Below are 26,592 nucleotides of genomic sequence, written 5' to 3'. Positions count from 1 at the left end.
TCGATTGAAAATTGTTTCAAAGCAAAGAAGTGACCTTCTTAAGGGACATTTTATTTTGGGTCAAAATAAACTAAAAATTTTAAATGAAACTCTTTTTCAACTAAAACCTCCAACTCGATTCCAACTCGATTCAGCCCCGTGCAAAATCTATTATTCTAACTTGTTAATCGTAAAAATATGCTTTCACTTATATGACAGTTTTAATGTTGCCCTTTGTATTACCTCCCACTGATCCTACATGTGTTCTAGTGCATTTCACAAAATTACGGCTATGAGCATAATCTACTTGGTAGAGGAAGCTAAGAAACTGAAACTTTAAAATCCGTCTTTGAAAATAGCAACGAACCCCACCTATCATAACCGTAAGGGATTTAGTTTTATACCCTACGCAGGAGTAAATTATCTTGGCTGACTTTATTTACCTAACTCTGTAGACTGTCTAGCTCAATGATACCCTTACAAAAGTTTCAAAAGTGATTTGTACGATATTCTTCACCTTAAAATACCCAAAACCACATACTCTGCATAATAGAGAAGGACTTTCAACTGAGAAATGAAAATCTACAGTAGCTCAAAACGCTTTAGTCATTTGCTGACCACCATAATAGAATATACTGAATCTAAATATAACTAAATATTGACATTTATTTTCTCCCCTGTACTTTAAATTAGAGGTATTACTTAATATTACCAAGTAAAACAAAATGGCTAATTATAAAAAAATATATATACCAATTATACGTAAAATTCCTCTATTTCAGTCCAAAACAAACCCTTCTACCATAAAGACACAATGAATTGAGAAAACTATTTGTTATTTTAATTAGCCGGCAATATTTATATTATCTTAGTCATAGTAATGTTGGAATCTTTCAAAGAAAGTTTCATTTCACAGTCAGGAAGCGACTTAATTTAGGAACGTTTTAGCTTTGGTCAAAATGAACTTGAGAATTTAACGGAGACACTTACTCAATGAATCACAATCGACTCTATTTCAAATTTGTCAAATTTATGACAGGCAGATCAATAGCGGAGACTAATTAAGGAGGAAATTTAAGTATGTATTACCCTTTTTCTATCAGGCCACTTTGTAAGGATGGATTTGACATAGAAACTTCCAGCAGGGCTTATTTAGCTAAAAATTGCAAGTTTTGCAACATTTTCAAAAGTGAACACAAATTTTTGGCGAACCAGGTTCGCCTCAAATTTTTGTCATTGTTTTCTCAACAATGACAAAAATTGAAAAAATTGTTCAGGTGTAATTATAAGGTTCAATTACTACGATTTAACACACGACAGCACCCACAGCCTCTGAGGAAAGGCTTGTATATAATTTAACTTTTTTAGTGTCCGCATATAGCTTTAATTATTCTAAGGGGAGAGATGTTGGGAAAGAGGTATGATATGTAAGTTATCATATTCCCTCTGCCCAAAATAAATTAAAAATTATTAGGGATATCTTATGAATAGTTGCACGTTTGGTTTTATCTCTTTTTCGTACGTTTTTGTAGCTTATAAGGGTATTCTGATTTTGTAACTTCAAAATATTTCTGCTTACTGTCAAAGTCCACATTCGATGGCAAATATATCGTTTTGAATTTATATATTTAAAATAATGTAGTATTTCCTATTGCATAATTTCACTTAGCAAACTAACTTAAATTGCTCATTACAAAGGCTATAAAAAGGATGAAATAAATATATAAAAAGTAAATTAATTAATGGAACATAAAACAAAAAGTACTCCTAAGAAAGATACAAACTTATTCAGTAAGACAAGAGGAAAACCCAAATGCTTAAAAACTACTGTCCTATTGAACATCCAGTGTACGTGTAATAGCAAAAACTATATTGAAAACATTAGATACTTGCACAAAATTCATATTTCAACCCTCAACCATACCACACAACCTAAAATTAGTTATTTTTCTACTCAAGTGTGTGAGATACTTGGTGGGCATTGAAGCACCTGAGAGAATCCTTTTTAAAAAATACCACGTTTGAAGGGTTTATCGTATGCATATAGTTTTTTTTCATACTCGTTCAAATGGTGAGATCGAGAAAAGGATTTCTTAAACAGATCAAATTTAAAAAGTTTTTACCTATATGCACTTCTTTGTGCAAAATAGAACTACTTGATTAAAAAAAGTATCTGTTGCATAAATCACATTTAAACGGTTTTTTCACCTGTGTGTGTTTTCTCTTGTTTAATTAAGTTGCTGTTTTAAGAAAAGCATTTGTTATATACATCTCATACAAACGGTGTTTCACCTATAAAGTTTTATGCTTGTTCAAACTGCTTGATCAAGAAAAGCATTCCTTACGCACATCACATTAAACAGTTTATCACTAATATACACTCTTCGGAGCAGATTCAAACTGCTTGATACAGAAAAAACCTTTCTTATATTCATCCCATTTAAACGGTCTTTTTTTACCTGTATGCACTCTTTGGTGCTGTATCAAAACTGTTTGATTGAAAAAAAGCATTTGTTACATACATTACATTTATATGGTTTTTCACATGTATATGCTCTCTGGTCAAAATCAAATTACTTGATCGAGAAAAGTATTTTTTATACGCATCACACTTAAACAGTTTTTCACCAGTATGGACTCTTCGGTGATAATTCAAACGGCTTGATGCAGAAAAACCTTTCTTACATCCATCACATTTAAAAGGTTTTCACTTCTATGCACTCACTGGTGCACAATCAAATTGCCTGATTGAGAAAAACATTTGTTATTTTTTTCACATTTAAGCAGTTTTTCGTCTGTGTTCTCTGGTGATTATACAAATCGATAGATTGAGAAAAGCATTTGTTACACACGTCACATTTAAACCGTTATTCACCTGTGTGCGCTCTAGTGCACAATCAAATTGCTTGGATAAGAAAAGTGTTTCTTTTATACATTACACTTATAGAGTCCCCCCCCACATTTATTCTAGAATGTCTTTCTAATTTTCTACGGTTTTTACTATGCAAGTGACTATTTGATTGTTTGGTTGTTTCGTGATTGTCTAGGCCCTTTGCTTCTTGTTCCAAATTTGAGCAAGTGCCAGTGGATGGATTCTGTGAAACTGGCGGCAATGTATTTCCTTGTAGGTTTAGTTCTGACAGGGTCAGTGAAAAGTGACCTTTTAGTGTTAGATGTTGTTTTATATCGCCAATACATTCTCACAAACAAATAAGGCATCTTCTTGTTTCTCTAATTTGGTGTTCAAAAAATGTGGAACAAAGTCTTTATAGTTACGAACTATTGCAGGGCAGACATCGCACTCGATTGGTGAAAGTTTTTCACAGCTAGTGTCAAAATGAAGACCTATCATCAAAAATAAATTTTTTGACTTTGCCACAGGAGTCACCATACCAGATCCCAGCAGTTAATGCTTCTATACCCTTCTCTGTCAGCCTTTTCATGACAACGATTAGTTTTGGGCCTAAGAGATTTGGTTGAACTGTGCCATCAGAATGGCTCAGAGTAAAACTCATTATCGCTAAAGTAAGAGAAAAATAAGTTAAAGCTAGCATAACAAATATCGATAAAAAGTGAGCGTTTCAAATGTAACACATGATTAGGGTTTAAATTGTCTTCCCAAAATTTTTAAGTTTTTAAGCTATCTGATATAATGCAGATCAAGTTCTATCCTAAATTAAATTAGAAGAAAGGGATATGCTTCAAGATTCATATCCCCATTCAAATTCCTTCAAATCCCATACCAATCATAGGAGACAAAATCTCGCAGTTGAACTACGCACTATTTCATTAGCCTTGTTTTCAATAATTTCTTGTTTTTCAGTGATCCCAAGTCTGTCCTATTTGTAGATATACAAGGTGTATTTATATCCATTTTTTGTTATTCATATCCAAATAAAACAACGAAATCTTATATTGAACTGATATATTTTAGGAAGTAAAAGACCTTTTCCTATCAGCGAAAGTAATTTAACCTGAGCAAAGGTGGTGAAACAGGAAGTATAGCACATTTTCATAATTTTACCATCAACTAGGCTCACCTATTTACTTGATGATAAGGTTTTTCCGCGGTATATTTGTACAAGAATTAATGTTTAATACATTAAGAAGTTTAACCCCTGTTTTTTTTTGCATTTAAAAAATTAAGAACAAGAATGGATTAATCCAAAAAAAGAAAGTTAAGTCCTCAAAGTAAAGAATGAATTTGAGACTTTCAACGAGCAAAAGTTTTTTTGTTACTCAAATTTTTCTCCAGGCTATTGAGGGTGGATCGACCCCGCCCCCCCCCCCGCCAACGAATCCACTAACAAACATTATCACTATTGAATAAAGAAAATGAGGATAGTAGATAGGGAATTTCTCTACTACTTGGAAGAAATGATTCTATTTGTGGTATTTTCATTAGTTTCAACTTTGAGTCGACGATTTATTTTAGTTTAAGATCGTTTTAGGATTCTTCCCTTCAGTTTCTACTACTAACAACTACTAAAGTACCGAGACACCTGAGGCATATACAGATTAGAACACCCCTCCTCAATCACTATGCATTCAAAACCCTTCTCTTAACAACCTCACGGGAAGTTCAAAATTCCGTTAAAGCTTTTCCTAAGGGAAAAGGGGGAGGGCATGTGCCCCCCACTCCCTTCTTCCCCCAAGGGCATCAGATACAAATTTTGAGATAGCCATTTTGTTAAAAATTGTTCAGAGGTCAGATAAAAAAAAACTCCAATGTCGGCACAACCCCCAGGGCAAGGGGGTAGGCGTTGTAAGTTATTCCCTTGGGGCATAAAGGGCCCATATGGAAGGGATCCTCGTATAAACTTCAGAAAAGGCTCTTTTGCTAGGAAATTTGAAGTTTTAGTTCACTCGATAAGAACCAAAAGTGATCGGAATGCAGTTAGCCCAATACCCCCGCCCTTTTCCCCCCAAATGCATCAAATAAAAACCTTGAGATAGAGATTTTGTAAAAAATAATTCAAAGGTCAGATAACAAAAATAAGATGTCATTAAAGCCCCCAAGGCCCGGGGAAAGGTGCTGTAAGGTATGCCCTAGGATAATATGGTTTTTATGGAAGGGATACTCGTATGAACTTAAGTGGGTTCATTTGATTGGAAAATTGAAAGTTATAGTTCACTTTTTAAGAATCAAAAGTAGTCTGAGGGCAGCTAGCCCCCCTCCCCCTCAAGCCCTATTTAACCCAAATGTTTCGGATAAAAATTTTGATATAAACATTTTGCTAAAAAATAGTTCAAAGGTCAGATAACAAAATTTCCTGTGTCGATACAACCCCCTAGGGCCCGGAGGAAGGCGTTTTAAGTTATGCCCTGGGGGTATATATAGTTCTTATGGAAGGGAGCTCGTATAAACTTCAGATAGGGCTCATTTATTTTGAAAGTGAAAGTTCTAGTTCCCTTTTTAAGAGTCAAAAGAAATCGGAGGGCAACTAGCCCCCCTCCTCCAAGCCCCCTCTCCCTAAAATACATCAGATAAAAATTTTGAGATAGCTAATTTGTTAAAAACAGTTAAAAAGTTAGGCTACAAAACTCTGGTGTCGAATTAACAAAGGAGGACCCAGAGGCAGGCGTTGTAGGTTATGCCCTAGAGCATAAATGATTCATATGGAAAGGATGCTCGTATATATTCCAGAGAGGTCTGGAAAGGAAAATTTTTGTTCACTTTTTAAGAGTAAAAGGGTATTGGAGGGCAACTAGACCACCCCCCGCAAACCCCTTTTTTCCCCAAATGCATTAGATGACAAAATTGAAATAACCATTTTGTTAAAATTAGTTAAAAGGTCATTTAATAGAAACTCTGGTTTCAGCACAACCCCCCAAGGCCTTGGAGTGGTTGTTTTAATTTATTCCCTGGGGACTCAGATAACAAAAACTCTGGTGCCAAAACGATCCCCCAGGGCCCAATTTTGAGATAGCATTTTTTTTTTAATAGTTCAAAACTCAGATAATACAAACTCCGGTGTCAACACAACCCCCTAAGGTCCAGGAGTAGGCACTGTAATTTAAGCCCTGGGGACATATATAGTTCTTATAGAAGGGATGCTCATATAAACTTCAGAGATGGCTCACTTCATTGGAAATTGAAAATTCTAGTTCACTTTATAAGATTCAAAAGTGATTGGAGAACAGTAAGCCTCCCCAACGCCCTTTTTCCCCAATTGCATCACATAAAAATTTGAGATAGCTATTTTGTCAAAAATAGTTCAAAGATCAGTTAAAGAAAAATCCGGTGTCGAAACATCCCCCCAGGGCTCAGGGGCAAAACTTTGTATATTATGCCCTGGGGGCATTTGTAGTTCTTATGGAACGAATACTCGTCTATACTTCAGAGAGGGCTATTTTGTTTGGAAAGTGAAAGTTTTAAAACTTTTACTTTTTAAAAGTCAAATGAGATCAGAATGCAACAACAATCCCCCCCCCCATGCCCCTTTCCCCCAAATACATCAGATCAATATTTTAAGATAGCCATTTTCAAAAATAGTTAAAAGGTTAGCCAACAGAAACTCTGGTCTCGATACAACCCTTCGGGCTCAGGGCAGTCGTTGTAAGCCAAGCCCTGGGGGCATATATGGTTCTTATGGAAGAGATACTCGTGTAAACTTTAGAGAGGGATCATTTGATTGGAAATTGAAAGATTTAGTTCACTTTTCAAGAGTCAAAGGATATCAAAGGCCAACTACCCCCCCCCCTTTTTCCTCAGACCCATCTGAAAAAGTATTTAAGATAGCGATTTTCTTAAAAATGGTTCTAAAATCAGATTACATGGATCTAGTGTCGAAACAAACCCATAGGGACGGGGGGAGGCAGGCGTTATAAGTTATGCCGTGGGGGCATATATGGCTCTAATAGAAGAATGCGCGTACATACTTAAGAGAGGGCTCATTTGTTTGGAAACTGAAAGTTCTAGTTCGCTTTTTAAGAGTCAAAAGTGATCGGAAGGCAGTTAGATCCCCCCCCCCCTTTCCCCCAAAATCATCACATAAAAAACTTGAGATACATAGTTTCTTAAAAATAGTTTAAACGTCAGATAACAAAAACTTTGATATAGACAAAGCCCCCTGTGCCCGGGGGCAGGTGCTGTAAATTATGCCGAGAGGGAATATATGGTTTTTATGGAAGGTATTCTCGTATAAATTTCAGAGAGCTCATTTGATCAGGAATTGAAAATTGTTTTTCACTTTTTAATAGTCAAAATTTAACTAAAAGCAAGGACATCTAGCCCCCTCTACACCCTATTTCTCCCAAATGTATGGATCAAAAACTTTGATATAGCCATCTTGTTAAAAATAGTTCAAAGGCCAGATAAAAAAAGTTTCCAAAATATCGAAAAATAATGTAGCGATCTTCATCTTACTATCCAAAGCATCATTAACCAAATTCGTCAAAAACTGCAACGAGTGTTTCCTGCTAAAACCAAACTGATTCCTATAAAATAAATTCTTTTTCTCTAAATACTGTTCGATTTGAACATAAATCAATTCTTCAAAAATTCTAGACAATATAGGTAGAAACGATATCGGTCTGAAATTACTGTAATCACCTCAGTCACCACCTTTATGCAATGGCACAATTCCCACCATTTTAAAAATATAAAGAAGCGTCCCTTCCTTGAAAGACCCATTTACCATTTCCACAAACATGTTCACAAACAGTCAGATCCTGCGGCACCATTTTTTATCTCATTCACACATTCTGTCACTTCGAGAGCGTTGATTTTCTTGGATAGCAAGCTTGTATCACTTGGAGGAGGCAAACGTTTCTCATAAGTTTCCTTCCTCAAAGTGTTCCTCAATCGATACTTTTATATTCCTTCCAACTTTAAAAAAATTAATATTACCAACAAATTGTGTCAATGGTAAATTTTCCTCACCAATAACCGATTGAATAATTCTCCAAGTCTTTGCAGAGGAACCCTTAGCCTCTTCAAACTGCTTTGTAAAATAAGTCGGCTTCACCTTTGTTAACAATTTGTTCAATGCAATATTGTATTTCTTATATATATCTCGGTCCAAGTCATTGTTACTTAGAATACTTTTTCTATATAATGCATGTCTTTTTTCAATGTGCTTCAAGGCTTTCTGGGTTTCGCGTTTTTTCTGTGTTGCTTTGTTGCTTTTTTTATGTTTCACGAAGAATATCAATGATTTTGCTATACTATTCACTAAATTTATCACCAAAAGTGGTAAATTGGTTTTAAAAAAAGACCAATCAGACCTGCCCAAGACTTCCCTAAGCTTCCGGAGACCACCTTTCGCAAAAATCTCCTGATTAAAACTATTACGATTAATTGAATCATAATGAAAAAACTTAATATCACAACAAACAATAATCGTATAATTTAGCTAACTTTTAGCTAACTAAATTTCTTATTGATAAATAAATTATCAATTAAAGTAGCAGTATTCTCCGTTACTCTCGTGCAAACATTAATAGTAACTGTAACATTAAACATACTGAAACTGTACATTAAATCTCAAAAGCTTCGGCAAGTTTTATCATTCTGTTGCATCAAATCATATTAAAATCACCTGGATCATCAAGACCTTTTCTAATTGGGTTTCAATCAATTCAAGAAACTTATGATTCGGCACTGAAGGGGGTTTATACACAATAGCCACGAAAGATTATCCTGCGGCTGGGTTCGAACTTCCAATACCAAAGTCTCATTCATCATCTCATTAAACACCGCTAAATCCTGTCTTACCTTAGCTTCGAGGCGCAATCTAACCTAAGCCGCCGACCCACCTGGCCTGGAATTGCTCCTATTTTTCCTAAAAAAAAATTATAAGGCTCACCATCGAATAGCTCTTCATTTTCTGCACTCAACCTAGTGTCAATCAAACCAAAACATATATGTTATGCACATTATAACAAAACTCAGATAAATAATCATAAGAACTATTCAGCCCTTGACAAGATTAATGGAAAAGCACTAAATGATCTTGTCGATTCAAATCCAAATCATTCATTAATTCACAACCAAAAATTTACTTCGACGGCTCCTTTATGCCTTGAATACTTTGAAAAGTCACCTCATCCCAATCATTATGCAAAATTCATTCATTTCTTAATAAAATTTTACAGAATTTCACTTGAGCGGTTCCATCTTATCTTTAAGTTGCATCAGAATCAGTTTTTAGCCCTACCTACATACTTTGAACCCGTGTCTGTATGCCTCCTCATATGTAGCAAATAATGATAACAAAATTCATAAATATACTCAGACAGCAAAAGTTCCTGTAGGCACAAAAAAATAAATAAAAAAAGAATAAAAAGACACATTATTTGTTGCGGAAGAAGTTACCAATTAATAAATCACTAATATTATTTTTTTTACATCGAACCATCAACAAATAGTTCATAAGCATTACTTTTCATGAGCACTACTTACTTAAGTGTGAAAAGACATCGGAGGATGACTAGCTCCCCCCCCCCCCACCCTTTCCCTCCAAATGCATCAGATAAAAAGTGTGAGATTTTCCGAAATATTTTTAAATAGTTCAAAACTCAGAAAAAAAAAACTCTGGTCTCGACGCAACTCCCCAGGGACGGGACCGGAGGCAGTCGTTGTGAGTTATTTTCTGGGGTCACATATGGTTCTTATGGAGGGGAAGCTCGTATAAACTTCATAGAGGGCTCATTGCTTGGAAATTGAAAGTTCTAGTTCAATTTTGAAAAGCTAAAAGAGATTGAACGGCATCTAGCCCCCCGCCTCCGATGCTCGTATCCCCTCAAAATCATTCGACAAAATCTTTGAGACGGTCATTTTTTTTCCAAATAGTTCAAACTGAGATAACAAAAATTTCAGTATCAACAGCTCCCACCGAACCATACCTGAGATAACCATTTTTTATTAATATGTCAAAACTCAGATTGCAAAAACTAAGGTGCCACCTCCCCCTCCCGGTGCAAGCGTTGTAATTTATGCCCTTGGGGCATATATGGTTCTTATAAAAGGGATGCCCGTATAAACCTTAGAGATGGCTCATTTAATTGGAAATTGAAAGTTCTAGTTCACTTTTCAAGAGTCAAAAGTGGTTGAAGAACATTGATCCTCCCACACACTTTTTTTCCCGAATGCATAACATAAAAATTCTAGATAACCATTTTATCAAAAATAGTTCAAAGGTCAGATAAAGAAAAATAGGGTGCTGAAACATCCCCCCCCCCCTCTCCCGTTTCCTTTGTCTGGATTAAATAGTTGTTTTCAGAAGATTTTGTATAAGACACGGTCAAACGTTTGATAGGAAACTGAGGAAATGTCATTTAGAATGAAAGAAGAAAAATGCCGATGTGTTTTTAACCTTAATTTACATTGTTTTTTAGCTTTCCTTGCTTACCCACGAAGCCCAAATGAAAAAACTGTATCTTGGACAAAAACAAATTCAAAAACAAATTCTCCATTTTCCCAAGACGATAGATTTTTTTTTATCAAAATGATAGTATTTTTAGGGAAAAATTATATTTTTCTCAGTGTTAAGCTGCTTATGACCATATATTTTTACTTATTTTTTGCTCTTTCTCCGGCCTATGTTCATTTTTTACTTAGAGGTTGCTGTTGCCCTCCATAGGTATATCGGTTATACTAACCCCCGAAATATCTCCCATATTTATCCCGGCACTTTCTTTGGCCATTATATTACCCACAGTTGTCAAAAATTTTACTGCAGAATTTGGATTATAATCCTGACTTGAAGAATCAAAATTGAAAGGGGCTTTTAAACATTTACTTCTTATATCATTCAAAAATAATGAAGCAATATCTCTATCAAATTCAGGATCAGAAGGATCTAAAATTGGAATTGCGCTAATAACTAAAGAAATTGATTAAGTTAAAGCTGTAAAAATAAGGCAAAATTTTTACTAATCACTCCTAACAGATTTACCGCTCGTGTGCGAACTTAAAATGCATGACTTACAATCATAAATTGTCCTTCGACGTTCTTCACTTTTTTCTACTACTAATAAAAGCTACGTACTCACGTTAGATCTTTCCCATTAGAAATTGAATTCAAGATTTTTTCCAATATTTAAAAATAAAGATAGTTATAGTTTCTGCTCAAACCACTTAGACAATGAAAATACAATTTAATTGTCATGTGTATTTGCAGCAAATTTGACAAAAAATAGCTTAAGAAGCCAAAGCGAGGCTGATGTTTAGCCAGTTGAAAAGAAAACAAGAGCCAAAAGCTCATATGGCACTTGTGACGAGGTCGAAAGAGCCAAGAGCTTCATCCCACCAAGTTTCATTACGATCTCTTTCCTTCAAGTTCCCCCAATGTCACCGGATTCGGTCGGAATTTAAAATAAAACCTCTGAGATACGAAATCCTTCTAAATATCAATCAAACAGTCCGTGGTAACGATAAGGAGAGACCCGGCTCAATAGTAACAGAAACTAAAAAAATAGAATTTTCATACCAATAGTTACATTAAAAGAATCAAATGTTACGCTGATTCTAAATATATAAGTTTCATCAAGTTTAGTTTTACCCATCAAAAGTTACGAGCCTGAGAAAATTTGCCTTAATTTAGAAAATATGGGGAAACAACCCCTAAAAGTCAAAGAATGTAAACAAAAATCACACCATCAGATTAAGCGTATCAGAGAACCCTACTGTAGAAGTGGGAGTTTTTTTTTTTTGTTTTTTTTTTTTGCCAGAAGACAAATCACGGACGCGTGTTTATTTATTTTTTCTTTTCCCCATGGGTGATCGTATCGACCCAGCGGTCCTAGAATGTCACGAGAGGGCTCATTCTAACGAAAATTAAAAGTTTTAGTGCCCTTTTTAAGTGACCAAAATATTGTAGGGCATCTAGGCCCCCTCCCACACTCATTTTCCCCCAAAAATACTGGATCAAAATTTTAAGATCACCATTTTGTTCAGCATAGTCGAAAAACCTAATTAGTAAATCTACTAGTAAATTAGTAACCTAATTAGTAAAAACCTAAAACCTAACATAGTCCTAATTATGTCTTTGGGGACGACTGGCTCTCCCACAGTCCCTGGGGAAGGGGCTGCAAATTTCAAACTTTGACCATTGTTTACATATAGTAATGGTTATTGGGACGTGTACAGACGATTTCAGGGGGACCTTTTCACGGTAAAGGGGGTCGGGGAGGGGCTTACGTGGGAGGATCGTTAAATAGAGGAATCTATCATGAGGGATACAAATTTCCATGAAGGGGCCGCAGGATTTCTTAGCATTATTTAAAAGAACAATGAGAAAATAAATAAAAAAAGTTTTTTCAGGTGGAAGTAAGGAGCAGCAATAGAATCTAAAACGAACAAAAATTATTGCGTATATAATGGAGTTTGTCTCCTCCAAAATACCTCACTATTTACGCTAAAGTGTTTTTAGTAATTTCAACTATTTATTCTACGGTGTTTGTGATTCATGGGCATTCTTAAAGAATTGTGACCAAGTTGAAGCTTTAGTGTGAAGAGCGAAGTATTGACGAGGGGGAGAACACCCTCATATACGTAATAAAATATACAAATATAGAATTTCATTGCGTAAGTTAATTCGTAAGTTACGTAAATTTATTACTAATAAAAACATTCGTAAAAAAAATTAAAGGTTCAAGTTGCCTTTTTAAGTAGCAAAAAATTAGAGTGCAACTAGGCCTCCTCTCCCACCGTTTTATTTATCAAAATTGTCCGGTCAAAACTATGAGAAAGCAACTAAGCCAAAAAAAAGAAAAACAAACATGCAAATTTTGTTTTAATTATTCATGTGTGGTGAGCCAAAATCAAAACATGCATTAATTCAAAACATTCAGAAATTAAATAAAATATAGCGAGTTTTTTGACTGTAATTAAGGAGCGACATTAAAAATCAAAACGAACAGAAATTATTCCGTTTATGAAAGAGGTCCCCTCCTCAACGCCTCGCTCTTTACACTAAAATTTTTATTTTTTTTTAAGTAGGGTTCTGGGAAAGAATCAAACTTTAGCGTAAAGAGCAAGGCGTTGAGGAGGGTAAAAAGAGATGAAAATTGCAGCACCCTCTGCCTTAACCAAAAAAAGAATATGTTTATTTTATCCCCCATACAGGGATAAATCATCGTGACGTAACGAAAAAAACCCATTCATTTGTTTTCCAGCTCCATGAGACCCTAATGGGCGTTGTTGTCTGGGGTTTGATGCGTTCGACCTATAGTTCATATGTGTTCCATAAACATCTCCCCTTCTGAACCACTCATCTCCCTTCTGCTGTCCTTTTTTAGTGCAACGGACCGAAGCGAAAATCTCTCATCGAAACTCATCAGACACAGCTCAACAATTAATAAAGCTCTCCCGATCACGAACTACCCTTTTTTACCCTTTGTTATCTCTTCCCACTCCTCGCATACAGAAGTCTTATTTATTTCCCACTTCCAGTATTCTGCCTTATACCCTCCCTAATTTACCGCAAACCAGCAATTTCTTGACAGACCTGAATCACCATTCTCACCATGGTAATTACCAGGTAACAGCTGTTTAACTGATCATCTCCATTCCACTGCGATTCCCAGCAAAGCTAACAATATTCCCGTTGAAAAAGAGTGCTCTCCTTCCCCAGACCCACACTCCTCTTACTCCCTTCTGGCTTCTACAATTAGCAAACAAGCAACTGCTTGCTTTAGTAACCATTTTACTTTTCCTAAGTTTCTTGTTACGTACGCTGAAAGCTTGAATTCTGACAAATTGACCGAACTAGAGTTCCTCTTTTAATTGCACAAAATTGATTTAATTGCTGTAACAAAGGTCCAAGCACAGAACCTTCTCTTTTTAGAAATTAATAACTTCTCCAAATTTGTAAAACCTCGTACTCATGGCTACCCCCTAGGTAAGAAGGGAGGCGAACTATTATTATTTGTAGGTAAGTACAACCCTAAATACAACTCTTCCCAAAATTAATATGTACTCCTAAACTTTCAAAGAATGATCAAATCATTTGGGTAAGTGTGAGACCCAAAGTTTTGCGTCACCTTTTAAATTTGATGGTTTTTTGCTGCTTTTATTATTCCCCAAATCGAAACACTGCACAAAGACAGCGGTTCTTCCAGGAACTACATAATAGTGCCGACTTCGTTCTCTGCAAATTCTGAAACGCCGGTATTTTTCTAATAGGTGTTGCTAATGACCTAAAGTTAAATTCCCTTTGTAGTTCCCTTAATTTGAAACAGATAGTAAAAATACAAACATCCAAAGGAAATACTACTTTTGATTTTATTTGCACGAATATGCACACTTTATATAGCTCACCTGTTCCTTTGCCCCCTTTTTTGAGGAAGTTACCATTTTTGTTTATTAATGAAGTCTTTTTCCAGCTTTAATCATAGATTTTCTGTTACACAATTCTCTTATCGTCCAATCTCCAATGAAGGCCTTTTCCAGTTTGGAACTTGGATTACTAATAAAAGGGGCCAATTCTTAAGGGGAATAATGATATTATTGTTAAAGTATCTTACTTCCAAAATCTGATTAAAACCAAATACTTAGAAACCATCCCTGAAGAAAAAAGTAAAATAGTGTTCTAATGACAAACCTTACATTACTAGTCAGTTAAAAAAGATAATTAGACTTAAAATTAATATTTTTCAGAATGGCAAAAAATCTGAAGCTAACTCAGTCTGTAAACATATAAAAAAGAAATATATAAATGTTCTTCTGCGTATTACAAATGTAAAGTCAAGGATTTGTTGCCTACTAAGCCAAAACAGCGGTACAATAATATAAAAAATGAGTTGGAAAACACATAATAACATATATTTCCATTTACAAGAAGAGCCCCTTGTTTCAGCTAATGATTTGAATAAATTTCTTTCCTCCATAGTTCAAAGCCTTCTTCCCCTCTCTATGAATACTGCTTATTATCTACATTCTGCCAACTTCCCTATTATTCTGCTCTCAGATGCTGAGGCAAAATTAAAGACATTGAAAAGTGCAGCAGCTGTACACTAGACTAGTCCACTAGTGTTTTATTAAAAAAAAAAAAAGGGTTGTAAAGAAGAGTCAAACTTTAGCGTAAAGAGCAAGGCGTTGAGGAGGGTACAACCTCTTTCATAAACAGAATAATTTCTGTTCGATTTAAGTTTTAATGTCACTCCTTACTTACAGTTAAAAAACTTGTTTTATTTTATTTAATTTTAATTAAAATCCGATAACCCGTTCATAAGTTAAAAATACCTCATTTTTTAAATTTTTCCGAATTAACCGTCCTTCCATAAGGCCCCCTCCCCCAGATGGTCAAATCAGGGAAGTGACTATTTCTAATTTAATCTTGTCAGGTCCCATTCAGGTCTATTTTCGGACCATCTTCATGTAAAAATTCAGTTGGTCCAAGATTCGAACATGAAATCTCCTGCACCCTATGCGAGAATCCTATCCCTAGACCATAAGTAATAATTAAAAATGACAATCATTTGGTTAATCGGCAAATAAGATTCTTCTCAACTATCTTCTTCGCTCACTCCCCCCACCAGAAGGTTGAATCGGGGAAGAGACTATTTCTAATTTAATCTTGTCTGGTCCTTCATGTGCCTGCCAACTTTGAGCGATCGCTATATTGATCACGTATCTATTTTCGGACCATCTTCATGTAAAAATTGGGTTGGTCCGAGATTCGATCATGAAATCTCCTGCACCCTATGCGAGAATCATATCCCTAGACCACAAGTAATAATTAAAAAGAACATTCATTTGGTTAATCGGCAAATAAAATTCTTCTCAACTATCTTGTTCGCTCGCCCCCCCCACCCCAGAAGGTTGAATGGGGAAGTGACTTTCTGATTTAATCTTGTCAGGTCCCTCATGTGCCTGCCAACTTTCAGCGATCACTATATTGATCACGTATCTATTTTTGGACCATCTTCATGTAAAAATTCGGGTGGTCCAAGATTCGAACATGAAATCTCCTGCACCCTATGATAGAATCATATCCCTAGACCATAAGTAATGATTAAAAAGAACAATCACTTGGTTAATCGGCAAATAAAATTCTTCGCAACTATCTTGTCCGCTCACTCCCCCCCCCCCCCAGAAGGTTGAATCGGGGAAGAGACTATTTCTAATTTAATGTGGTCTGGTCCCTGATACGCCTGCAAACTTTCATCATCCTAGTTTATCTGGAAGTGCACAAACTATGAAAAACGGGACCAACAGACAGACAGACAGACATAAATTGCGATCGCTATATGTCACTTGATAAATACCAAGTGCCGTAAAAACGAAAATGCAAGACAGATGTTTCAGGTAAAGTATACTTAATACGAAAACTAATTTTTGAAGCAAACTGTATCAGAACACTAAAATGGCTCTTCACCTGTCTTCTCGTTGTTTCTTTTCTAAAGGCTGAAGATAAGCCCCGTTTTCGATTATACATTTCTTTTAATTGCATTTTTTAAACTTTAATTTCGAAGATCATGAATAGCCAACGTGGTCAAAGGACGTATCTAGTTGAGCCAGAAGTTATCAGAAAACATAAAAAGAGTTTTAACGGTCTTTAAACTTATGAATACCTTCCTTATGCTTACCGAATTCAAGATATTTTTATAAATAAATAATATTTTTATTGAAAATATTTTTCTTTTTAGCGCTTAGCCTTTCATTTAAGCCGAGGGTTTTAAATATAAAGTTTGATTTTCTATGGTTTTTGATAAGAGATTTTTTTTTATTTGACACTTGCTTCTCTGTAGTTTAAATTCGTTATAAACACATAGAAAATAAAAATTTTGCAAATAGACATTTATTACTTATTGTTTATTGGTAAAAGCTAACTTGAAAACCACATATACCACACAAAAGCTTTTTGATAATCTATAAAGATCATAAAAATAAATCAAACACTAAAAATTAATAGGCGATAACTGGCTAATCAAATGTAAATAATATAAATCACAGAAAGGAAAGAAAGGTAGGTCTAAGAAACAAAGCTTTAAAAAAGAACCATCGGAAAGAATTTCAAGCAGAAAAGAAAGTTTGTTGGACTAAATAAGTCTTCTCCACAATGTTGAAATCAAAAGCCAACTTAAGCGGATTAAATCAAGCCCTGTTAGGATTAAATCCAGATAGTTCATATTTGTTTCAAATCTGATTAAAATTTATAATCTAGATAGTAAGGAAAAGTAATAATAGATACATATATATATATATATATATATATATATATATATATATATATATATATATATATATATATATATATATATATATATATATATATATATATATGAAAATGGCAACACCCTCTGCCTTAACCGAAAAAGAATATGTTTATTTTATCCCCCCATGCAGGGATAAATCATCGTGGCGTAATTAAAAAAAAAAACCATTCATTTGTTTTCCATCTCCATGAAACCCTAATGGGCGTTGTTATCTGGCGCTTGACGCGTTCGACAAATAGTTCATATGGGTTTGTATCACTCGATTATTCTGTGGCTTATGTAATCACTAGCTTGCTTGGGTGTCACTTCAGTCTATACTCATTGGACCAAAACAGTATCACTTAACTTGCTAATGGAGGGGGGCTATCGCCTGCAGCAACTGTCTGTGTTGATTAACAGGAATCAAAATACTGCATTTGTGCATTGTCATACAGTAATTAAAATACATATACAACACAGTATTATAATAAATACAGAAGAATAAGGAGCAAAAATATGATTTTTTAAACATTTTAATCATAAACGCTGTAAATTTCGTAAAAATTGTAAGTTTTTACATATTTGTCAGAATTTATTTCAGGTAATTGTAGTTTCGTTAAGTGCAGTTTTGACCATGTGGATCTTTGTCCAGTTGTAGCTTGCATTGACAAATGTTATAGTTTTCCTCATGCATCATTAGTAGCAGATGGTAAGTTCCCTCTCTTCGGCCCTCTTTCAGTGACCCTGTGCAAAGATATAAATTGTAAAAACCACTCATCTGCCTTTCGTCGTCCTTTTTTAGTCATGCATCACTAGCAGCAGAAGGTAAGTTCCCTCTCTTGGGCCTTCTTTCAGTGTCCCTGTCCAAAGATATAGATTGTAAGAACCACTCATCTCCCTTCCGCCGTACTTTTTAGTGCACCGGACCCGAGTAAAAATCTGTCATCGAAACTCGTTAGACACAGCTCAACAATTAATAAAGCTTTCCCGATTACGAACTCCCCTCCTTTACACTTTGTTAACTCCTCCCACTACTCGCATACAGAAGTCTTATTTCCTTCCCACTTACAGTATGCTGCTCTATACCCTCCATACTTTGCCACAAACCAGCAATTTCTTGACAGACCTGAATCACCATTCCTACCATGGCAATTACCAGGTAACAGCTGTTTAACAAATCATCTCCATTCCACGGCGATTCCCAGCCACGCTAACGATATCCCCGTTGAAAAGGAGTGCTCTCCTTCCCCAGACCCCTTCTGGCTCCTAAAATTTTTCCTAATTTTACTTTTCCTAAGTTCCTTGTTACGAACACTGAAAGCCTGAATTCTGACAAATTGACCGAACAAGAGGCCCTCTTTCAATTACCAAAAATTGATGTAATTGCTGCAACAGAGGTCCAGGCACAGAGGTCTAAACTTTCAAAAATTAATAACTATTCCCAATTCATAAAACATTGTCGTCATGACTACCCCCAAGGTAAAATGGGAGGCGGAATATTATTATTTGTAGGTAACTACAACCCTAATTACAACTATTCTCAATATTAATCCGTACTCCCAACCTTTCAAAGAATGATCAAATCATTTGGGGAAGTGTGACACCTAAAGTTTTGCGTCGCCTTTTTAATTTGATGATTTTTTGCTGCTTTTATTATTTCCCAATACAAACACTGCACACAAAATGCATGGTAGTGCCGACTTTGTTCTCTGAAAATTCCTAAGCGTCGCTATTTTCCTAACAGATGATGCTAATAATCTAAAGTTAAAATCCCTTAGCAGTTCCCTTAATTTAAATCAGATAGTAAAAATACAAACAACCAAAGGAAATACTACTCTTGATCTGATTTGCACAAATATGCACACTTTCTATAGCTCACCTGTTCCTTTGCCCCCTTTTGGATGAAGTTACCATTTTTGTTTATTAATAAAGCAACTTTCCAGCTTTAATCATACATTTTTTGTTACCCAATTCTCTTATCGCTGAATCTACGATGAAGGCCTTTTCGAGTTCAGAACTTCAGTTACTAATGAAAACTGGCCAATTCTTAAGGGGAATATTTACATTAATGTTAAAGTGTTTTACTTCCAAAATCTGATTAGAACCAAATACTTGGAAAGCTTCCTGAAAAAAAAGAGTAAAATAGTGCTCTAATGACAAACCTTACATTGCTAGTCAGTTAAAAAAGCTAGTTAGACTTAAAATTAATCTTTTTCAGAATGGTAAAACATCTGAAGCTAACTCATTGTGTACACCTATGAAAAAAGAAATATGTAAATCTGGTTCTGCGTAGTACAAATTTAAAGTCAAGGATGTGTTGCTTACTAAGCCAAAACAGAGGTACAATAGCATAAAAAAATGTGTGGGAAAACACACAACAACATAGATTTCCATTTACAAGTAGAGCCCCTTGTTACAGCTAAAGATCTGAATAGATTTCTTTCCTCCATAGTTCAAAGCCTCCCTCTCCAATCTATGAATACTGCTTGTGATCTGATAATTATACATAAATTAAACACATTAAAAAGTGCAGCACCTGTCCACTAGACATCCCAATTGTACAAATTAGTCTTTGCAGACAACCTTTCAGAACCTTTGTCAGTACTTTTTGATGAAATTACCTCAACTGGTAAGTTCCCTGGTGGTTAGAAATTAGGTTTTATTACTCCCGTAAAAAAGAAGGGTAGCAAACAAGATTTTGCTGGTGCCCGGCCCATTACTCTTACTCAGGTATTTTCCAAGTTATATAAAAGCTTTTTAGCGGATTGGTTGAAAGTAAAAATAATCTCAAATGTTCATCAAAGGCAATTCAGAAATTTGCGCACTACCTCTACCATACACTATCTGGTTCACCTTTTAGACTGTGTATGTATTAATCTTGAAAAAAAAACAATACCTGGCTCAATATTATCGCAGTTGACTTACAAAAAGCTTTTGATTTAATTAACCACAATACATTAGTAAAAAAAAAATAAAATAAACAATGACTTCCTAGTTGACCTAGAGCGCAAGTCGTCACATACCTGAATGTTTACTCTGATCCCCTCCCAATTTATAATGGTGTACCCCAGGGAAACCTCTTACGCCCAATTTTAATTCTTACCATGATAAACAGTCTTGGTGTTGATTTCCCGGGTAGATAGAAACTTGTTGACGATTTAACTGTCTTAGAAACATGTATCAAAATCTAAAAAGTAATCCAAGGGACATCTTGGAGTAAAAATCAGATGAAGCTGTTGCTACTAATGTGAGAGTCAACCTTTTAAAGTCAACAGTTTGGACAATTAGTTTACTATAAACTCCTCCTTCTTTCTCCTGTCCTATCCCCCCTCATATGTCTATTAATACTACGAAATTACTGGTTGTTACCTTCTCAAGCGACTTAAAATGGGATTGCCCCGTTAATGATTTATTAAAATGTACAAGTTCTGCATTTTCTCTCCTCAAACTGAGTAATAAATTTAAATGTCATAAATTGCATTATTTGAGAATTTTTCTCTCTTTCGTAGGTACTACCCTCGAATATGCTTGCCCTGTTTGGCATCTCCAATAAAGTGTCAAACAGAATAGAGGCAGTTCAAAAAAAGGTGCCTAAGCATTATCTTCAATGAGGGTACAGTGCCTTATATTTCAGTTCTTTGGAGGGTAAATTAAGTCACCCTTAAGAAAAGGAGAGCCCTATTTTCCTTGCGTTTTGCCCACAATGCCGTGCACAACCCTCGTCCTACTTCTCTTTTCCCTAGTGATCATTTATCCCAACAACCAACCCCCGAACCCACCCTCACGTTTTGCTTCATGAAAAAACCCCCTTCTTACCTCAATAAGAGTTTCCACAGAAAGATATAGAAGAACGTTCATCCCAAACATAATTGAAATTTTAAATCAATAGCCCCCTCTTCTCACTCAACTTTTATCTTAGAGTTTTAGTGTTTATTTTTCAATTGCGTGCTTTATAGTGCTTGCTAGATAGAATTTTGTTTATTTTGTTTTTCCCTGTTTTAACTTTACAGGTTTTTATCGATTGCGATTCTATAATTTTGTACTGACATTAAAGTGCGAAATCGGCCCTTTTGGGCTTGTGATAGCCACTTTTTTGAAATAAAACCTTATCTTATACATTATAACCTGTCTCATACAGCTAAATATAACAAGAGCTAAGAGCTCATATGGCACTTTTGACGAGGCAAGAAGAGCTAAGAGCCAAGAGATCATATGGTATGAGCTCTAACAAAATTCTATGAATCAATAGATTTATTTTAAAAGGAAAATAAGAGGCTTAATGCCGGTCAGGATTTAAAATAAGAGCTCTGAGTAACGATGTCCTTCTTCATATCAAAATTCATTAAGATCCGATCACCCACTCGTAAGTTATAAATACCCATTTTTTCTAATTTTTCCTCTCCCTTTAGCCCCCCAGATGGTCAAATTGGGAAAAAAAACTATTTCTAATTTAAGCTGGTCCCCTCCCTGATACGCCTGAAAAGTTTCATCGTCCTAGCTTACCTGGAAGTGCCCAAAGTAGCAAAACTGGGACCGACAGACCGACAGTCAGACAGACAGACCGACAGAATTGGCGATTGCTATATGTCACTTGGTTAATACCAAGTGCCATAAAAATTAGCCCGGATAGATTAAGGATAATAACAGCAGCTAAAATATTACATAGGATAACTCTAAAATCAACTATTATATATGTAGAAAAACAAAAACTTATAGGGAATGAACTAAACCAGTAGTCTTAACAAATCTAACTAAAAGTTTGTGCTTAGTCGTTTAGCCCCGGGATGGACGTTGGCAAAAATTATTTCAGTGATATTTTTCAATTCAAAAATTCGAAACCCATAACTTTGCATCATAGCTAAGGAATTGAGGATGAAACACTTTACTTCCTCAAAAGGGCAGACGTGGGCTTGAAATTATAAAAAAGAAATACAAAACCTAAATAGATCTCTTGATTACATTTATTTTATTTTCTCCCGATTACATTACATTGGAAATATTACTTCACGTAACCTAGCGAAAGAATATGGCAAACTATAAAAACAAACGAAAATATCAATTATAACTATAATTCCTTTACTTTCGTCCAGCATAAAACCTTCTTCCGAAATAAAACAACGAATGGAGCACATTTTTAAACGTTCGGCATATAACTTACGCCAAGCTAGGTTACAAACACTTGAACACAGTTTCAAATAATAAAAGCAACCTTCTTAAGAAATAGTTTATTTTGAGTCAAAATAAACTTTAGACTAATGAAAATATACTTTCACAGATATGATAGTTCTATTAGTGCCCTTCGTATGACCTACATTACAAGCGCATCTCGCAAAATTACGACTATAGACAGAATCTACAAAGTAGGGGAAGACAATAAACGAAAACTTTAAAATTTGTCTGGGGAAACAACAGCTAATTCTATCTGGCATAACCGTAAGGGATTTAGTTTTATACCCTACGCAGGATTAAATTATCGTGGCAAACTTTATCCACCTGTGAAGGCTTTCAAGCTCAATGATACCATTCTGGAAGTAGGCAACAATGATTTCTATGAGATTCTTCACATTAAAATATCCAAAATCAAATACTGTGCATAATACCGAAGGATTTTCAACTGAGAATGAAAGATTTACAGAAGTGAAAACCTTCAGTCATTTGCTGATAACTATAATGGAATATACAAAACCTAAATACAACCAATATTAACATTTATTTTCTTCTCTTTACCTTAAATCGGAAATATTGATTAGCGATACCAAGCCAAAAAAAAACCAGCTAACTATAAAGCAAAAAAAACTATATAATTCAATGTGTGATTCCTTCATTTTGGTCCAAAACTAAACCTTCTGCCAAAAAACTGAATGAATTGTGAAGACTATTTGTTAGTTTAACCAGCCGGTGTTCTTTTTTACACCAGCTTAATCATAATAATGTTGGAATCTATTAAAAACAATTTCATTTCATAGTAAAGAATCGATTTAATTTAGGAATTTTTTTTAGCTAGGGTCAAAATAAACTTAAAAATTTAGCTGAGACCCTTACTCAATGAATCAAAATCTACTTTCTTTCGAATCTGTCAAATTTATGGGAGCCAGAACAATAGTGATTTTAACCATTTTCTCAATAAGATTTTCTGAATCGAAGAATTTGGCATAGAAACTCCTAAAAGGGTTCATTGAACTAGAAATTGTAGAATTTTGTTAAAAGAAAAAATAATTTTGAGGACAACCAGCACTAATTACTTATAAATAATGACTTAAAAAAAGATTGTTCAAGTATAATTAAAACCTTCAATAGCTACGATTTTGGAGACGACACCCCCCCCCCCCACAGCCTCAGAGACAAGAGTTGTAAAACGTTTAATCCCCTCTACCCAAATTCAAATAAAAATTAAAAGGATAATTTGGGAATAGTTTTACTTTTGGTTTTGTCTCTTTCTTGTATATTTTTGCAGCTTTTACAGATTTTTAGGTTCTGTTGCTTAAAATATTGGTAATTATAGTCCAAATCCACATTTAACAGGAAATATTTCGTTTTAAGTTGAGGTGTTACAAATAATCTACTATTAAATGTTGTATTATTTCATTTTTCAGGTACTAGATTCTATAGGATCCAGGGGCCAACAAGTAAATGATTAATCAGGTTCAAAATGTAATTGATTAATATATTTATTTCTAAATATCTCTTAATATATAATGAATAAATTTGACGACAACTATAGTCATAATGTTTAAGTTGACGACTTAAGTACAATTTGTATAGTGAGAACCATCTCCAGATAGGCCAACACTTTCCCGAGTCAAAGCCCTGCTATAACTAAAAATATGTTCCAAATTAAGTTTTACATGCTTATGTCACAGATGACAACCATACAAAACCAAAATCTTCTTTTTTAATGACAGAGTAACAAACTAACTTAAATTTTTCATTGCAAAGGCTACAAAAAGGATAAAATATATAAACAAAAAATAGATTTAACAAAACCACAAGAAATATTTAGTCTAATTGAGTGGGACAAGAAGAAAACCGGGACAATGATTAAAAGCTACTTTCCTGTTGAATATCCACACTATGAACGACATAAAAAACTATATTGAAAACAGTAGAACTGTATGAACGACACACACCTACAAATTTACTTTTTCTTCTCACGTGCATAAAACACTTGTTTGGAATTCAAGCACTTTAGAGAATTCCTTCTAACAAATATCACGTTTGAAGGATTTCTCACCTGAATGTAGTTTATATACTCGTTCAAATGGACCGCTTAATAAAAGCATTCGTTACATACCTAACATTTAAACGGTTTTTCACCTGTGTGTGTTCTCTGATATGTCATCAAATGGGCGGATTGAGCAAAGCCTTTGCTACATAGGTCACATTAAACGGTTTTTCACCTGTGTGCCTTTTCTGGTGTGTGATCAAATTGTCGCTTGGAGAAAAGCATTTGGTACATACCTCACATTTAAACAGTTTTTCACCTGTGTGTGATCAAATTATTGCTTGCAGAAAATAATTTGTTAAATACGTCCCATTTAAACAGTTTTTGACCTGTATACACTCTCTGGTGCACGATCAAATTATTTGATTGAGAAAAATATTAATTACACACATCACATTTAAACGGTTTTTCACCTGTGTGTGTTCTCTGGTGTTCAATGAAATTGCCGTTTACAGAAAAGCATTTGTTACACACACCACATTTAAACGGTTTTTCACCTTTGTGTGTTCTCTGGTGTTTAATCAAATTGCAGTTTAGAGAAAAGCATTTGTTACACACACCACATTTAAACGGTTTTTCACCTGTGTGTGTTCTCTGGTGTCTATTCAAATCGCCGTTTGCAGAAAAACATTTCTTACACATATCACATTTAAACGGTTTTTCACCAGTATGGACTCTTTGGTGCATATTCAAACTGCTTGAATGAGAAAAGTATTTTTTACATACATAGCATTTAAACGGTTTTTCACCTGTGTGTGTTCTCTGGTGATTAATCAGATTGCTGTTTACAGAAAAGGATTTGTTACACGCACCACATTTAAACGGTTTTTCATCTGTGTGTGTTCTCTGGTGTGTAATCAAATCGCCGGATTGAGCAAAGCATTTGTTACATAGGTCGCATTTAAACAGCTTTTCACCTGTGTGCCTTCTCTGGTGTGTGATCACATCGCCGGATTGAGCAAAGCCTTTGTTACATAGGTCACATTTAAACGGTTTTTCACCTGTGTGTCTTCTCTGGTGTCTGATCAAACTGGCACTTACAGAAAAGCATTTGTTACATACGTCACATTTAAATGGTTTTTCACCTGTATGCACTCTCTGGTGCATGATCAAACTGTTTGACTGAGAAAAACATTTGTTACACACATCACATTTAAACGGTTTTTCACCTGTGTGTGTTCTCTGGTGTGTGATCAACTTGTCGCTTACAGAAAAGCATTTGTTACATACCTCACATTTAAAGGGTTTTTCACCTGTGTGTGTTCTCTGGTGTCTTATCATATTGCCTTTTGCAGAAAAGCATTTGTTACACATATCACATTTAAACAGTTTTTCACCTGTGTGTGTTCTCTGGTGTTTAATCAAATTGCCGTTTACAGAAAAGCATTTGTTACACACACCACATTTAAACGGTTTTTCACCTGTGTGTGTTCTCTGGTGTCTAATCAAATCGCCGTTTGCAGAAAAGCATTTCTTACACATATCACAATTAAACGGTTTTTCACCAGTATGGACTCTTTGGTGCACATTCAAACTGCTTGAATTAGAAAAGTGTTTGTTACATACGTCACATTTAAACAGTTTTTTACCTATAGGTACTCTCTGGTGCCCAATTAAATTTCTTGAATGAGAAAAGCACTTATTGCCTACATCACACTTATCTAGTTTGTCCCTCGTATTTTTTTTTGGATGTCTTCCTAATTTTCTATGGTTTTTACTGACCAAGTGACTATTAGAAAATATTTCCCGATTTTCTAAGCTTTTCGCTTCTGATTCATGTGAATTTGAGCAACTGTTAGGAGACGAATTCTTTGAAACCACTAGCAATGTATTTCTCTGTAGGTCTACTTCTGACAGGGTCGATGTAAAATGACCTTTTATAATTAGATGTCGTTTTATATCACCAATACATTCACACAAACAAATGGGGCATCGTCTCGTTTCTCCCATTTGGTGTTCCATAAAATGTGGAACAAACTCTCTGTAATCACGCAATACTGCAGGGCAGACATCACACTCAATTGGTGAAAGTTTTTCACAGCCAGTGTCAAAATGAAGATCCAGCATCAAAAATGATTTTTCTGTTTTCCCACAGGAGTCACAACGTCAGATCTCAACAGTTAATTCTTCTGTTGCCCTCTCGCTGAGCCTTTTCACAACAACGATTAGTTTTGGGCCTAAGAGTTCTGGTTGAATTACACCATCAGAATTGCTCAGAGTAGAACTCATTATCTCTAAAGTAAGAG

General features: G+C 35.0%; 1 protein-coding gene across 3 annotated transcripts in view; it reads right to left on the bottom strand.

The window, feature by feature from the left end:
- Positions 1-1,901: 1,901 nt before the first annotated feature.
- The window catches only part of LOC136037048 (zinc finger protein OZF-like), a 39,916-nt gene continuing 15,225 nt past the window's right edge, over positions 1,902-26,592 (bottom strand). For 2 of the 3 annotated variants that reach the window (XM_065719478.1, XM_065719477.1), the window contains one exon: positions 22,072-26,580. In XM_065719478.1, coding sequence (XP_065575550.1) covers positions 24,725-26,413 — 1,689 coding nt within the window. In that variant the 5' untranslated portion in view covers positions 26,414-26,580 and the 3' untranslated portion in view covers positions 22,072-24,724. Of the gene's footprint in view, positions 3,500-22,071; positions 26,581-26,592 lie in introns of those variants that run through there. The other variant, XR_010619857.1, reaches the window with a different exon arrangement.

This window comes from Artemia franciscana, chromosome 16, assembly GCF_032884065.1.
Source record: "Artemia franciscana chromosome 16, ASM3288406v1, whole genome shotgun sequence".
In the NCBI taxonomy this organism is placed as follows: Eukaryota; Metazoa; Arthropoda; class Branchiopoda; order Anostraca; family Artemiidae; genus Artemia; species Artemia franciscana.
Note: the sequence above shows the minus strand (reverse complement) of the source record. Positions and strands in the feature narration are given on the sequence as shown.